General features: G+C 45.4%; 1 protein-coding gene across 1 annotated transcript in view; it reads right to left on the bottom strand.

Moving 5' to 3' along the window:
• copg2 (COPI coat complex subunit gamma 2) overlaps positions 1-16,442 on the bottom strand; it is an 83,711-nt gene that overhangs the window by 42,121 nt on the left and 25,148 nt on the right. Inside the window, exons 3-4 of the mRNA XM_072471122.1 lie at positions 9,763-9,843; positions 6,107-6,178 (exon numbers count right to left, since the gene is read on the bottom strand). Coding sequence (XP_072327223.1) covers positions 6,107-6,178; positions 9,763-9,843 — 153 coding nt within the window. The remainder of the gene's footprint in view (positions 1-6,106; positions 6,179-9,762; positions 9,844-16,442) is intronic.

Raw genomic sequence — 16,442 nt, 5'->3', positions numbered from 1 at the left:
TCACCTTTTGTACTAGTCTACCATGAGGGACCTTGTCAAAGGCCTTACTGAAGTCCATATAGACAACATCTATTGCCCTACCTGCATCAATCATCTTAGTGACCTCCTCGAAAAACTCTATCAAGTTAGTGAGACACGACCTCCCCTTAGTGAGACACGACCTCCCCGATCCTCTGTACTTTCTAGGTTCCGACCATTCATTGAATATTATTTTGCCTTGCTAGTCCTTCCAAAATGTATTATCTCATACTTTTCATGGTTAAATTCCATTTGCCACTCTTCTGTCAATCTAACTAGTCCATCTATATCATCCTGTAGTCCAAGGCCTTGCTCCTCGCTATTTACCACACCACCAAAGCCCTATATATTTGCAACAAGACTTAATTTATCTTCCAATCTCCTTGAAGTACCTATATGCTCATTTCTGTGATTTTTGTAGAAGGACATCCAAATCCTTCTGAAGCCAACAGTCTCTCACCATTTAAAAAATGTTCTGCTTTTCCATTCTTCCAAAGTCGATAATTTCACAATTTCTCAGGTGATAGTCCATCTGCCAATCACTTAGCCAGTCTACAGCCATTTGCTTCTTCCTTATGGTGTCCTCAAAGTTTATTTTCTCACCTAGCTTTACAACATTATCAAACTTTACATTTGGTCCCTTCATCAAAGTCATTGACATAGATTGTAAATAGCTCAGGCCCAAGCATTAATCCTTATGGCTCTCCACTGGTCATGCCCGACCAAACCAAAAATAGCCCATTTATTTCTACTCTCAGTTTTCTGTCTGTTGACCAATCCTCAATCCATTCTAACATGCTACATCAATCCCATGAACCCTAGTCCATTGATACAGTGCAATCAGGAATAACATGAATAGAAAATAAGCAAAAAAGACATTAATAACATTGATTATACATTTAGAATTGATTTGAAGGGAACTGTGGTGACTTCCGGTGGCAGCTATGAGGGAGTAAGTCGCGCACTTGGTGGCTCCCGCTCCGGTCGGACTTTTGGACCTTTTTCCCCGACTTTTCTGCGCTTTTAAGCGCTGGATTGGAAAGTAATAGCACTCAGGCACTGAATCCATACAGAGGTGTATGGAACTAAGAAGTAGGAAGGATCGCAAACAGCTGAAGAAGTGGACAAGCAAGGGCAAAGGGGAGGCGGAGAGGGAAACCAATATGGCCGATGTCCAGACCCGGGCACCGCCAGCTCAGCCAACAATAGAGCACCTGTTGCAGGTTATGCAGGAGAACTTTCTAGCACTGAAAAGTGATCATTTGGAACCGCTCCAGAAATCATTTGACCAAATGGAGAAAAGGCTGGATGCCCAGGCTGAGAAGATCCAGGAGCTGGGGAAGATGGTGGAGGAGCAGGCGGACTTTCAAACGGTGGAGGACATGGAGATTCGAAGGTTGAGAGACCAACAAAAAATGCTCTTGGAAAAGCTGGAGGACCTGGAGAACAGGTCTCGTCGGCAGAATTTAAGAATCGTTGGCCTCCCGGAGGGGGCCGAGGGACTGGATGCTGCCGCGTGTGTGGCAGATATGTTCCAGAAGCTGCTGGGGCACGAGGTGTTCCCTCGCCCGCCGGAGGTGGACAGGGCACATAGAGCGCAGGTGAGACAGCCGCGGTGAGGGGGTCCCTCACGAGTGATGTTGGTCCGGTTCCACAGGTTCCTGGATAAGGAGCGGGTATTTCAATGGGCCAAGACCACGCGGAGCTGCAACTGGGACAATAGCACCCTGCGCGTTTACCAAGACCTGGTAGGCTACAGGTAAGAGGCAGGCTACAGGCAAGTTAAAAGAGATTTTATATAAGGTGAAATTTGGGCTGCTCTATCCGGCGCTTTGCAAAGAGGCACGGGCTGGTCCCGAGCTGAGGACTCTTGGAGTCGTGTTGGAACTTTGAATTCTTTCTCTCTTGTTTCTGTGAGATGCCTACATGTTTTTTCATGCTTTTGTATCTTGGTTTTTATGTGTTTTCTGTCTTTTTTCTCTTCACATCTCTTTTTCGCTTTTGTGTTTGAGTTTTGTTAGAAAAAGAGAATAATTAGAATGGGTCGGATATGGGGGGTATTTTTCAGGGAACTTTTCCGATCTCTTTCTGCGTTCAGATAGGAATGGTTGACAGTGCCTGCTATTTCGTTTTGGATGACTTAAATTGCACTATTGTTGGGGCTGTCTCTGTCCTGTTTAGAGTATTTGTGCAAGCAGGGCTGATTTGGGGAAGTGGTGTGGATGGGCCGAGGGGAGGGGGGCCAGGGAACAATAGGTGAGAGACTCGCTGGCGCCGGAGTTGGGAGCCACCATGAGAGGGTTCATGAAGCAAATGGGGGGAGCTGACCCATGGATATTTAGTCGGCCATCGGCGAAGGAGTTTTCGTTCTATTCTCACGTCCACAATGTGTATTCCCAAATCGATTTCTTTTTAATGAGCAGGGACTTGCTGACAGGGATGCCGGGTGCAGAACATTCGGCAATTACCATCTCGGACCATGCTCCGCACTGGGTTGATGTGCAGATTTGCAAAGATAGCTTTCAGAGCCCACAATGGAGGCTGGAAGTTGGGCTGCTGGTGGACGTGGCAGTGTGTGAGAGGCTGAGGAAATGCATGCATAATTACCTGCAGGTAACTGATACTGGAGAAGTCTCAGCAGCAGTGCTCTGAAGGCAGTGGTGAGAGGGGAGCTGATTTCAAACCGAGCCCATAGGGACAGGACAGACAGGGCAGAAACGGACCGACTGGTTAAGGAAATTTTGCGGATGGACAGGAGCTATGCGGAGTCCCCGAAGCCAGAGTTACTTAGGAAACGACAGAGGCAGCAGACCGAGTTTGGGGTGTTGTCTACAGGGGAAGGCCGTACAGCAGCTTAGAAGGGCAAAGGGTGCAATATACGAGCATGGGGAGAAGGCCAGCAGAATGCTTGCACAACAACTAACAAAGAGAGAAGCGGCTAGGGAAATAGGAAAGGTAATCGACAGGGAGGGAAACCTGGTGGGGGACCCGGTAGGACTGAACAAGGTGTTTAGGGACTTCTATAACAAGCTGTACACCTCGGAACCTCCCACGGGACCGGAGGGGATGAGGCGCTTTTTGGACGGACTGACCTTCCCAAGAGTAGGTAGGGGGCTGGGGTCCCCGAACAGGACCGAAGAGGGGGGCCTGAAGGTCATGCAGTCGGGTAAAGCCCCGGGGCCGGACAGATACCCGGTAGAGTTTTATAAAAAGTTCTCCGAGATAGTGGGACCGGTGCTGGTCAGGGTGTTTAACGAGGCAAGAGACAGAAGGGTCTTACCCCCGACGATGTCGCAGGCCACTATCTCGCTTATACTGAAACGGGATAAAGACCCAGAGGCATGTGGGTCCTATAGGCCGATCTCTTTGATTAACGTAGACGCTAAGTTACTGGCCAAGATCTTAGCGTCTAGAATTGAGGACTGTGTACCGGACGTGATTGCGGAGGACAAACCGGGTTTGTAAAGGGCAGGCAACTGGTGGCCAATCTAAGGAGGCTGCTCAATTTGATTATGATGCCCCCGGAGAGCAGGGAGGCAGAGGTAGTGGTAGCAATGGATGGCGAAAAGGCTTTCGACCAGGTTGAGTGGGACTATCTATGGGAGGTGCTGGGACGTTTTGGGTTCGGGGTGGGATTCATTGACTGGGTTAGGCTGCTATATCACAAAGGCTAGTGTGAGGACGAACAGGACGACATCTGACTACTTCAGACTGCACCGCGGGACTAGACAGGGATGCCCCCTCTCCCCACTGCTATTTACGCTGGCTATAGAGCCGCTGGCAATTGCTCTGAGAGCTTCAAGGGACTGGAAAGGGCTGGTCCGGGGGGGGGGGGGGGGGGTGGAACATAAAGTCTTGTTATACGCGGATGACCTGCTGTTATACGTGTCAGACTCAATGGCGGGGATGGACGGAATCATGGAAACCCTGAGGGAATTTGGTCGGTTCTCAGGATATAAATTGAACATGGCAAAGAGCGAAATGTGGGTAGTGCAGGCGAGAGGTCAGGAGAGTAGGCTGAGGGGGCTGCTGTTGAGGCTGGTAGGAGAAAGCTTCAGATATTTAGGGATACAAGTAGCGCGAGACTGGGGTAAGTTGCATCTGCTAAACTTGTCCCGGTTGGTGGAACAAGTGAGGGACGAGTTCCGGAGATGGGATGCGCTCCTGCTGTCATTGGCGGGGAGAGTGCAGACGGTGAAGATGTCAATTCTCCCGAGATTCTTGTTCATATTTCAGTGTCTCCCCATTTTCATTAAGAGGCTAGATAAAATTATCCTGGGATTTGTTTGGGCGGGAAGTCCCCACAGGTGAGGAAGGCGGTGCTCGAGAGGAACTGAGGGGATGGGGGGCTGGCGTTGCCGAACTTTAGCAACCAGTACTGGGCAGCTAACATAGCCGTGGTAAGGAAATTGATGGTGGGTATGGGGTCGGTGTGGGAGCGGATGGAGGCTGCTTCGTGCAGGGGCACCAGTTTGGCAGCTTTGGTTAGGGCGCCTCTGCCGCTCCCGCCGGCACAATACTCCACCAGCCCTATAGTGGTGGCGGCTCTACGGATCTGGGGCCAGTGGAGGAGGCATATAGGGGAAGTGAGAGCACCGGTTTGGTCCCCAATCTGCGGTAACCACTGATTTGCCCCGGGGAATATAGACGGTGGGTTCCAATTATGGCGGAGGGCGGAGATTGCGAGGATGGGCGATCTGTTCCTGGAAGGGAGCTTCCCGAGCATGAGGGTGTTGGAGGAGAAGTTCGGGCTGGCGAGAGGGAATGATTTCAGGTACTTGCAGGTGCGGGATTTCATACGCAGATTGGTGCCATCCTTCCCACGCCTCCCACCAAGGGAGATCCAGGACAGGGTCGTTTGCAGAGGAGAGGTGGGAGAGGGGAGAGTCTCCGACATTTATAAAGAACTAATGGGAGCAGAGGAGGCACATACCGAAGAACTGAAGCTTAAGTGGGAGGAGGAGCTCGGGGGGGGGGGGCATAATGACAGACGCTTTGAGTAGAGTAAACACCACCGCAACATGCGCCAGGCTCAATCTGATCCAGTTCAAGGTCGTACATCGGGCCCACATGTCGGTGGCCCCCACGTGCAAATTCTTTGGGCCGGAGGACAAATGTGCTAGATGCGCCGGAGGACCAGCGCACCATATACACATGTTCTGGGCGTGTCCTAAACTAAGGGGGTACTGGCAGGGATTCGCGGACATCATGTCCCGGGTATTGAAAACTAGGGTAGCAATGAGTCCTGAGGTGGCAATTTTTGGGGTTTAGGAGGACCCGGGAGTCCAGGAGGCGAAAGAGGCCGACGTCTTGGCCTTTGCTTCCCTGGTAGCCCGGCGACGAATACTGTTGGCATGGAGGGACCCAAAGTCCCCGAAGTCTGAAGTATGGCTTTCGGACATGGCGAGCTTTCTCAGGCTGGAGAAAATTAAGTTCGCCTTGAGTGGATCGCTGTCAGGGTTCGCCCAGAGGTGGCAGCCATTCGTTGACTTCTTCGCGGAGAATTAATCGTCAGCAGGGGGGGGGTTAGGGTAGCGTAGAGTAGGGAGTTGCTTCGGCAGGTTCTTGCGAGAGAGGAGCCGATGCTTGCATTATGTCTTATTTGCTTTTTGTACACTTCGGTATAATGTTGCTGTTTTATATGCCAAAAATACCTCAATAAAATTGTTTATTAAAAAAAAAAGAATTGATTTGAAAGCAATATCCATTAATAATAATTACTGTTTTTAAAACAAAATCTGGAATGCTGCAGTACAAATCAAGTACATTTACAGCATTTCATCACCTACCCAAAACACACTATAATACAGCAAGTAGGAGTTCAAAAGGTGTGATATCATAACACTGCAGTCCAAAATAAAGCAACAAATGGTTAAAAATGTTTAGTAGTGAGCTGCAATCCAGAAGCCAATTATTTAAATATACAAACTGAATGAAGGCTGTGTCTTTTTATAAACTAAATTAATCTCCCTTGATTCTGCCTATAGACAAAAAAGTTGAATTATCAAGCATCATTATTACTTAACCACCAATCAAAAAATTAGAAGAACTTTTGTCATTGTCACAGTCATATTCAGCAGATACTTACATCATTACACTGAAACAGCTTAGTCATTGCAAAGAAGGCTTCAGTGGCTTCTGTTGTTCCAAAATGTTCTCCCTTAAAAAGAGAAGAGAAAAATAAAATTAGGATCTCTACCTGTTAACTTATAGGAATTTAAAGCAAGTGTGCTGACAAATGAGCAATTTGTTGGATCTTTTCAAAATTGTAGCTTCTTTTAAATTGTGCAAGTTGGAAAATCACATTATGCCATCCCATGAAAATCATCCTGCGGTGTTCCCTAGCTTGCTCTTCTTCACTTCTTACCTTGATGTCCTGGCCATTATTTATCCCTCAACCAACATCAGAACAGATCATGTGGTCACTATCTCATTGCTGGCTGCAGGAGCATGCAATGCTAAAATTGGCTGGTTTTGCTGCATTTACAAGAATTACTACATTGTAAAGTATTTAATTGGCTGTAAAGTACTTTCAGATGTCTATTCAGGTTGTGGGCACGAATATATGTTATTTATTATTTGTTCTTTCTTAGAACCTACTAATTGTGAATGCTGTGGTTGAGAAGTAAAAAAATTAGGGATCCCTGCCCACAGTGTTACTGTGATTTAGGAGAAAGGAGAAAAATGGTCTGTGAACTAGTAAAGTAATGGAATTGATAAACAGAACAGAGATTAGGTTTGGCAAGTGTACCAATATATACCCAAACAATCGCAATTTCTCTACAAATGAAGCTGATATTTTTGCTACCATCTCCCTCAATTTTCAAGTAGCACGAGCCATTAGTAAATTTAAGGCCCTATTTTATGAATTTCAGACTCTTTGCAACTGCAGTCTGCAAGTTTGCATCAAAATTTCTTTTAGGGCTAGTATAACAGCTTGCCAGCTCAACTTTTAAATGAAAAATTTGACAATATGTTCCTATGGTATGATTTTTTTTTTTCACTTGACAATACAGGATAGCTCAAAGATATATTGTGTGCCAATTCCAATCGTCAGACCTTTTTAAAAAATTAATTTACGGGATGTGAGCAACACTGGCTAGGCCAGCATTCATTGCCCATCCCAACTGCCCTTGAAAAGGTGGGATGACCTGCCTTCTTGAACTGCTGCAGTTTTGGAGGTTCAGGTACACCCACAATGCTGTTAGAGAAGGAGTGCTATCGAAGGAACCTTGGTGAGTTTCTGCAATGAATCTTGTAGATGGTACACACTGCTGCATGGTTCACTGGTGGTGGAGGGATTGAATGTTTGTGGAAAGGGTACCAATCAAGTGGGTTGCTTTCTCCTGGATGGTGTTGAGATTCTTCAGCATTGTCGGAGTTGCACTCATCCAAGTAAGTAGAGAGTATTCCATCACATCCCGATGTGCATTGTAGATGGTGGGCAGGCTTTGGAGTCACTTGCTGCAGGATACCTAGCCTCTGACCTGCTCTTGTAACCACATTATTTACATGGCTTATCCGTTAAGTTTCTGGTCAAGGTAACCCCAGGATGTCAACAGTGGGGATTCAGCAATGGTAATGCTTTTGAATGTCAAAGGGGGGGGGGGATGTTAGATTCTCTCTTGTTGAAAATGGTCATGGACTGGCACTTGTGTGGCACAAATGTTTCTTGCTACGTGTCTGTCCAATCCTGGATATTGTCCAGGTCTTGCCACATTTGGATATGGACTGCTTCAGTATCTGAGGAGTTGCGAATGGTGTTGAACATTGTGCAATCATCAGTGAACATCCCCACTTCTGACCTTATGATGGAAGGAAGGTCATTGATGAAGCAGCTGAAGATGGCCATGCCGAGGACACTATTCTGAGGAACTCCTGCAGTGATATTCTGGAACTGAAATAATTGCCCTCCAACCACCACGGCCATCTTCCTTTGTGTCAGGTATGACTCCAACCAGCCGAGGGTTTTCACCCTGATTCTCATTGACACCAGTTTTGCTTGGGATCCTTGATGCCATAGTCAGTCAAATGCTGCCTTGAGGTCAATGTAAGTCATTCTCACCTCTGGAGTTCGGCTCTTTTATTTATGTGTGAACCAAGGTTTTAATAAGGTTAGGAGCTGAGTGACCCTGGTGGAACCCAACTGAGCTGGTTATTGCTGAGTATTTTCCACTTGATGTTGCTGACCCCATTCATCACTTTACTGATGATCGAATGTAGACTGGTGTGGAGGAAGTACTGAGAGTGGCATGGGCAAAGAATGTAATCTGGGGGGGGAGACAGACTTGAATGCCCATCACCAAGAGTGGCTCAGTAGTACCACCACAGACCCAGCTGGCTGGGTCCTAAAGGACGTAGACTGGTACTGCGGCAGATAGGGAGGGAACCAACAAGAGGGAAAAACATATTCCACCTCATCCTCATCGACCTGCCTGCCACAGATGCATCTGTCCATGACAGTATCGGTAGGAGTGCTCACTGCACAGTATTTGTGAGACAAAGTCCCACCTTCACATTGAAGATACCCTCCATCATGTTGTGTGGCACTACCACTGTGCTAAATGGAGTAGACTTCGAACAGATCTCGTAACTCAAGACTGGGCATCCACGAGGCTCTGTGGGCCATCAGCAGCAACATTGTACTCAACCCCAAGGCCCGGCGTATTCCCCACTCTACCATTACCACCAAACCAGGGATCAACTCTGGTTCAATGAAGAGTGCAGGAGAACATGCCTGGAGCAACACCAGGCATTCCTAAAAATGAGGTGTCAAACTGATGGAGCAATAACAGGTGAGTTACTCACTGCAGAATTCCCAGCCTCTGATCCGTGATTCATGGTATGCAATACCCATCATCACACTGTGATTGCCAATCAATACATAAGAAGGGAAGAGATGTTCAAGTCATTTGTAACTCATCCTACTGCTCAACACTAAACTCACAAATCAAGTTACTATCAGTAAGAGACCATTACATCTTAAGATAAATATTTGAAGCAGAGAAGATACAAACCTAGAGGAATGGACAGGACAATGGGATTAGATAAGAGCAAACACAGATACAACAGGCTGATTCATTTACTCTGGTGCTCCATTTTATTAAACTTATTTCTCAGCAAGATAAAGAAAATGGAATACACAATCTCCCCTGTAGAAATGCACAAATACAAATGGCACTAAAATTAGTTATTGTTAAGATGTTTTTCTTCAAAGTCCTCAGACTCACATTCAAAAATGTAAAAACTGCAATAATCAGATCCTTTCAACAATTCTGTCTTTAAGGCATACATAGAAAACACATAACCAGAGATAAATTATACACAGGAGATTTAATAATTTCTGCTAATGGACTAGCATTATATGAAGTGGTAATCTTCCACTAAACATCAATGCGTAAGAAATACAAGGGGAATGATAAAATATCTATTGCTGCAAGTTCCTGCAAACTTTTTATGAAGCAAATATTTTATTGGAGTGTTACATCTGTTTTAGTGCAAGAAGATCTCAGATTAGATCATTAACAACAGAAGACATAACAATTACAATGCCTGAGAATGTAGTGGAAGCTGATTCAATTGAGGCTTTGAAAAGAGAACTGAACAATTATCTGAAGAGAAAAGATTTGCAGGGCTATGGGGGAATAGATGGATGAGTAGGACTAGCTGAGTTACTCCCCGAGAGCTGGCACGACAAGGTTAGCAAACAATCTCCTTGTGTCCTATAACCATTCTGATTCTTACCTGGTTGAGCAGGTAGAGGATCTTTGTAAGGATATGTAAGCATTTTCTGGGATTTAGCGGTGTTTCATTGAATAAACGGGCCTGTTAATAATAAAAAAGGATTGTTAATAGTGCATAGAAATCTTGTACAAAAATGATTAAAATAAGCTGCTGTTTCTTGATAAACATTCTGTTGCAGATAGTTTTTATATTCAAGAAGGCAGGGGAATAGAATACTTTCCCACACATGGCATCCAATGTCACAATCAATTATGTTCAGGCAACTACATTCCATGTTGAATATGTTCTCTGAACTCTGCACAAACATAGGAAAAAGATTTCATCGGAACTCGATGCATTGAAATTGTAAGCCTGTTCTTCATAAATGGATTTACAATTTTACTGCACAACACATAGGACATCTTCCCCCTATGTACTTAGGACATCTTCCCCTATGTACTTAACCCAATCAGAAGAGTACCATCAGTCTCTGCACTCGCGTGAGATTTCCATTACTCAGGACAAACATGGAGACGACAGTTGCTTGCTGAAGGACTGTGGTCAGTTTTACATTGTGGTCTCACACTCACTGGGATCTGGGTGAGCCATCCCAAACACTTAAAAAGTAGGATTTTTAGAGTTAGCATAGACTTGCATAGACTTACTGGATTAATGTTCATAAATAAAAAGGTGGTTAGTGTATTAACCCATTAAATCATAAAGATATTCAAGCAGTCAAGTGTATATCACCCATGTATTGATAAAGGTTCAAATGCTTAAAACATTAAAGAACTTTTCAAAATGGAAATCTAAAACATGGTAATGAATTCAAGAGTTAACAGAAGATGTTGTGTTTAATTATCTCTTATAAATAAAGGGATGGTTTAATTTCTCTTTAGCACAATGTACTCGAGTATTCTAGAGGTATTTTACTTCATACATCTAGTTGTTTGATCCGACTTTCGTGGAAATCTTCTGAACCAAAATCAAATAACCATGACAACAAAGTCATTAAAAAACAGCTGACAATTTCCATGAATTTCTGGTGCTGACCCCACGTCACACAATGTCATTTCAGTGAGCCATTAAAAAAAATATCTAGAATCAGAATTACAGCATGACGACGAACAAAAGTGAATCTTTTGTCTGAAATAAAAACATTTAAAATGAATGGGGTAAAAGCTAGTGTAAAGTAATGGACAAATTTCAATTGAGTACATTAGTTGTTCCTATACTACCATCCTACAGTGTAATTTAATTTGAATTCAATAAAAATGAAGACCATGACATCATTGCTGATTCCAACCCATTTGATTCACTAATGTCCTTTAGGGAAGAAAATCTGACATCCTTGCCTGGTCTGGCCTACATGTGACTCCAGACCCCCATCAATGTGGTTGACTCTTAATGCCCCCTCAAGGGCAATTAGGAATGGGCAATAAATGCTGGCACAGCTTGCAACACCCACATCCCATGAACGAATAAAAAAAAATTTCAGGGTCACCTCTTTCTGAGCTCTGCAAGCTTTCCATCTCTAGACCATGACACATTCTGGGTTAAAGTCTCCAATGAGTACACAACAGCCTTCATGATCTTCTAACCAGGTGGCTAAAACATCTACTATGTGATGTTTGTACCATAGTCGGTTCACCATTTTAAAGTAATTAATTAATTTAAAGTAAAGGCGGCACAGTGGCACATAGCACCAGGGACCTGGGTTCAATTCCAGCCTTTGGCCACTGTTTGTGGAAAGTTTGTACGTTCTCCCCAGGGTACTCTGGTTTCCTCCCACAGTCCAAAGATGTGAGGGTTAGCTGGATTGGCCGTGCTAGATTTCCCCTTAATGTCCAGGGATGTGCAGGTTAGGTTATGGGGATAGGGTGGAATGGACGGGGGAGTGTAAATGGGTAGTGTGCTCATTAGAAGGGTTGATGCAGATTCGATGGGCTGAATGGCCTCCTTCTGCACTGTAGGGATTCTATGATGATATTGTGAACTAATTCTAGAATCAAATAAAAATTGTATTCAATGCTAGATAATAGTACCATTTCTTTACATAACAGCTGTACCTGAACAGTTGCTTTACTTAACAGAGCCTTCAGCAATCAATGAAAAGTCTACTATTTGTCTTTCAGTCACTGTAATAAGAAATGCGGCAGAAACATAAAAGCTTTGAAATTTCCACACGGTGGAGGCTATTTAGTCTGTGCCACATTCAAGCTGTTTGTCTCCTTGTTCTTTAATATTTGTATTCAGATGCTCAAGATTAACTCCTCTTCAACATCACAATTGACTCAAGTTCAATAACCACTTGTGGTAATGCATCCCACAACCTAATAACGGTTTACATGAGCTTATTATTTTACCTTTCCAGTACTTATTCTTCACAGGCAGTCCCTCAGAGTTGAGGATGACTTGCTTCTACACTAAAAATTAGTTTTCAGGTGATTCAGGAGTCCAATGGTCTACAGCCTCCGTCATAGGTGGGGCAGACAGTGGTTGGAGGAGCGGGTGGGGTGGGGTGCCCAGGTTGCTATGAACTCCTTCTATTGTTGGCGCTTAGCTTCAGCTTGCTCTTGATGATTAAATGCAAGGTGATCAGCTACTTTCCCGATGCTTTTCCTTCACTTCGGTTGGTCTTAGGCCAGGGATTCCCAGTTACTGGTGGGATGTTGCACTTTTTCAAAAAGGCTTTGAGGATGTCCTTGCCTCTGCCCTTCTGGGGTTCGCTTGCCATGCTGAAGTTCCAAGTAGAGTGCTTGTTCAAGTCTCATGTCAGGCATTCGGATGGTGTGGCCTGCCCAGTGGAGCTGATTGGTAAACACTTTGATGCTGGGAGTGTTGGCCTGAGGAAGAACTCCAACATTGGTGCACCTACCCTGCCAATGGATTCGTATGATCTTGTTGAGGCAGCACCAGTGGTACTTCTCTAGGGTTTTGAGGTGCCAGCTGTGCATAGTCCACGTCTCTGAGCCATACGGGAGGGCAGATATCACTACTGCACTGTAGACCATAAGTTTGGTGCTGCATCTGAGGTACTGGTCTTCAAACACTCTCTTCTTCAGGAGACTGAAGGCTGTGCTGTGACACTAAAGGTGGTGTTGAATCTCATTGATGACTTCCCTGGTTGGTAGTAGGCTCCCAAGATATGGAAAGTGGTCCACATTGTCCAAGGCATCACCATGGATTTTGATAACCGAGGGGGGGGCGGAGGAGCTTGGTAGAGGACCTTTGTCTAATGGATGTTTACTGTAAGGCCAATGCTCTCGAACACCTTAGTGAAGGTGTAACGGCACACTTTGCCTCCAAGTCTGCGCAGGAGCAAGCATCATCTGGATTTTGTAGTTCAAATGGCAGAGGATGGGGCGACCTTGGATCTGGCCTGCAGGTGCTGGAGATTGAACAGATGCCCATTTGTTCTGTAGTTTAGCTCCACTCTAGTAGGGAGCTTGCTGAGGGTGAGATGCAGTATTGCAGCAAGGAAGATCGAGAAGAGCGCTGGTGCAATGATACGGTCTTGCTTGACCCCAGTTCGAGCATGAATTGGGTGGATCCATTGGTCAGGATCATGGTTTACATGTTAACATGGAGCTGGCAGAGGATGGTGACAAACTTTGGGGCGCAGCTGAAATGGAGGTAGATGATCCATAATCCCTTGTTGCTAACAATGTTGAAGGCCTTTGTGAGGTCAAGGAAGGCCATGTACAAGGGTTGATGCTGTTCCCTGCATTTCTCTTGTAGTTGCTGTGCAGTGAAGATAATGTCTGTTTGTACTCCTTCATGGGCGGTTTCTGCATTGTGACGTTAAGGACTCTTGGGATGACTTTCCTTGTGGCCGACAGCAGGGAATTTCATCTGTAGTTATTGCAGTTAGACATGTCACCTTTCTTGAAGATGGTCACTTTTCTTGAAGATGGTCACACGGAGATACCATTTGCTCCTGATGCCTTGTTGTCATTTAGCTATCAGGTGGCCTTTTCTACCTTCTGCTGGGGTTGGTTTGTGCTGAGATGGTGGCAGGTAGCACGCTGCAAGATGGAGTTGAGGACATTCATGTTGAAGCCAGAGTCTCTGTTAAGGAAGTATTCGAGGTCAAACTTCCAGCAAGTGCTGACTGCCCGTCTGTTCTTGATGAGCACCTTTCTGTTCTTGGCCAAGTGAGATGGGGCATTGGGTGCTTGGGCTCGAGGTGGTTTTGACTACACTAAAGAAATATCATGTCATGGTTATCAGCGAACTGCTGGATCTCCTGCACTCTCTCGACCCACCATGTTCTTTAGGTCACAGCGGTTTTGCTGGACTTCAGCCACCTGTAGAGCTGTATGGGCGGCACGGTAGCACAGTGGGTAGCACTGTTGCTTCACAGCGCCAGGGACCTAGGTTCGATTCCCGGTTTGGGTCACTGTCTGTGTGGAGTCTGCACGTTCTCCCCGTGTCTGCGTGGGTTTCCTCCGAGTGCTCCGGTTTCCTCCCACAAGTCCCGAAAGACATGCACGTTAGATGAATTGGACATTCTGAATTCTCCCTCGAACAGGCGCCGGAGTGTGGCGACTAGGGAATTTTCACAGTAACTTCATTGCAATGTTAATGTAAGCCTACTTGTGACACTAATAAAGATTATTATTATTGTTTTCTTGCTCTTGTGTTGGGTTACTGTTTCAGGTTGTTGAGGCGTATCAGCTGCTGGATCTTCACCTGAGGAAGAAGCAGTGCTCCGAAAGCTAGTGTTTGAAACAAACATGTTGGACTTTAACCCGGTGTTGTAAGACTTCTTACTGGGATATCCAGGTTGTTCTCAGCGAACCAGTCTTGGTATTTCTTGGTCGAGTGACTAAGCGTACTTCAAAGGTGCCTTGGGGCTTTTTGTCTCACTTCCAGTGTTGGGGCGAAACAAATCCCATGGGGGCGGCAATCCCCTTTCCATAAGGTTCACTGAGCTGGCCTTCCCTTCCCTGCCAGGTCGCACTTATAATAATCTTTATTGTCACAAGTAGGCATACACTAACACCTCAATGAAGTTACTGTGAAAAGCCCCTAGTCGCCACATTCCGGCACCTGTTCGGGTACAGAGAGGGAGAATTCAGACTATCCAATTCACCTGACAGCACGTCGTTTGGGACTTGTGGAAGGAAACCGGAGCACCCGGAGGAAACCCACGCAGACAAAGGGAGAACGTGTAGACTCCACATAGACAGTGACCCAAGCTGGGAATCGAACCTAGGTCCCTGGCGCTGTGAAGCAACAGTGCTACCCACTGTGCTAACGTGCTGCCCCAAGCAGTGATGTTAATGTTGAAACACACAAAATCCGAGGCAATTATAGCAGTAGGCCATTCTCGTTGGGGCTGTCCATAAGGGTCCGGGTGTTCCAGATCCCGGATAAAAGCAGTGGAAGATGCTCGTGTGTGAGTTCTTTTAATGTGGGCTGGTCATCGCACACCAGCTACCACACGGGCTTGATGGAGAAAGGCCTTAATCCAGTGGCAAGGGGGTCCAAGACGACTGGAGACTCGGCTTCAGTTATGGGCTGAGGACAGACAAACGCACATACTCCTACTGTCCTCCGTTCTCCTTCACACAGGACCTTTCTCCCCGAGATTCATAAAGTGCAGTAGTGGCCTCATGAGGTCCTGAGGGTGACACTGGCCTGTGGGTCTCCACTGCTCCTCTTGTAATCTCTCGCTGTTAATGACCCCGCTACTCCTCTCTCACTCTCTTGCAGTTAATAGCCCCACTGTTCTTCTCGTACGCTCCTGGGTTTTCCTGCGCTGTCATGTTTTTAAAAATAAAGTCTCGCCTCTCTCTTTGCGCTCTTTATTGAAGTCTCGCCTCTCTCTCTCTGTGCTCTTTGTTGAAATCTCGCCTCTCTCTCTCTGCGCTCTTTATTGAAATCTTACCTCTCTTTCACTGGGCTCTTAATGAAATCTCACCTCTCTGTGCTCTTTATTGAAATCATGCCTCTCTTTCACCGTGCTCTTTATGAAATCTCACCTCCCTGCGCTATTTATTGAAATATTGCTTCTCTCCACATTCTTTCTTTAAGTCTCGCCTCTCTTTCTCTGTGCTCATTATCAAAGCTTCGCTTCCCTTTCTCCATGCTCTCTATTGAAATTTTGCCTTTCTCTCCACCCTTTATTTCAGTATCTAGTACTAATCCTAAATTTTGCTATTTTTCACAGACCAATGGAAATAAGTGTAACAATTTCCCATTCAAAAGTTTGAATGTTTTTATTACCTTTCTGCTGCTTCTAGTTTTTACAATTCTTACTTCGGAACTGTATTTTCTCATCCTTATTAAATTCCAGATAACCTTCTGTCTCTTTCCCGTGCCTCCACATTTCATTTTTTTTTTTTTAAATAATATTTTATTGAAAATTTTTGGTCAACCAACACAGTACATTGTGCATCCTTTACACAACATTGTAACAATACAGATAATAATGATCTTTTTTAAATTTAAACAAAAACAACAACAAATAAATAAATATTAAATAACAAAAAATAAAAACTAGCCCTAATTGGCAACTGCCTTGTCTCAGGCCACCCCCCCATCCCCCCCCCCCCCCCCCCCCCCCCCCAAGTCCTGGGCCGCTGCTGCTGCCTTCTTTGTTCTCCCCTATCTATCTTTCCGCAAGATATTCGACGAACGGTTGCCACCGCCTAGTAAACCCTTGAGCCGACCCCCTTAGGACGAACTTAATC

Source organism: Scyliorhinus torazame, chromosome 13, assembly GCF_047496885.1.
Source record: "Scyliorhinus torazame isolate Kashiwa2021f chromosome 13, sScyTor2.1, whole genome shotgun sequence".
Classification (NCBI taxonomy): domain Eukaryota; kingdom Metazoa; phylum Chordata; class Chondrichthyes; order Carcharhiniformes; family Scyliorhinidae; genus Scyliorhinus; species Scyliorhinus torazame.
This window is presented reverse-complemented; position numbering and strand designations above follow the sequence as displayed.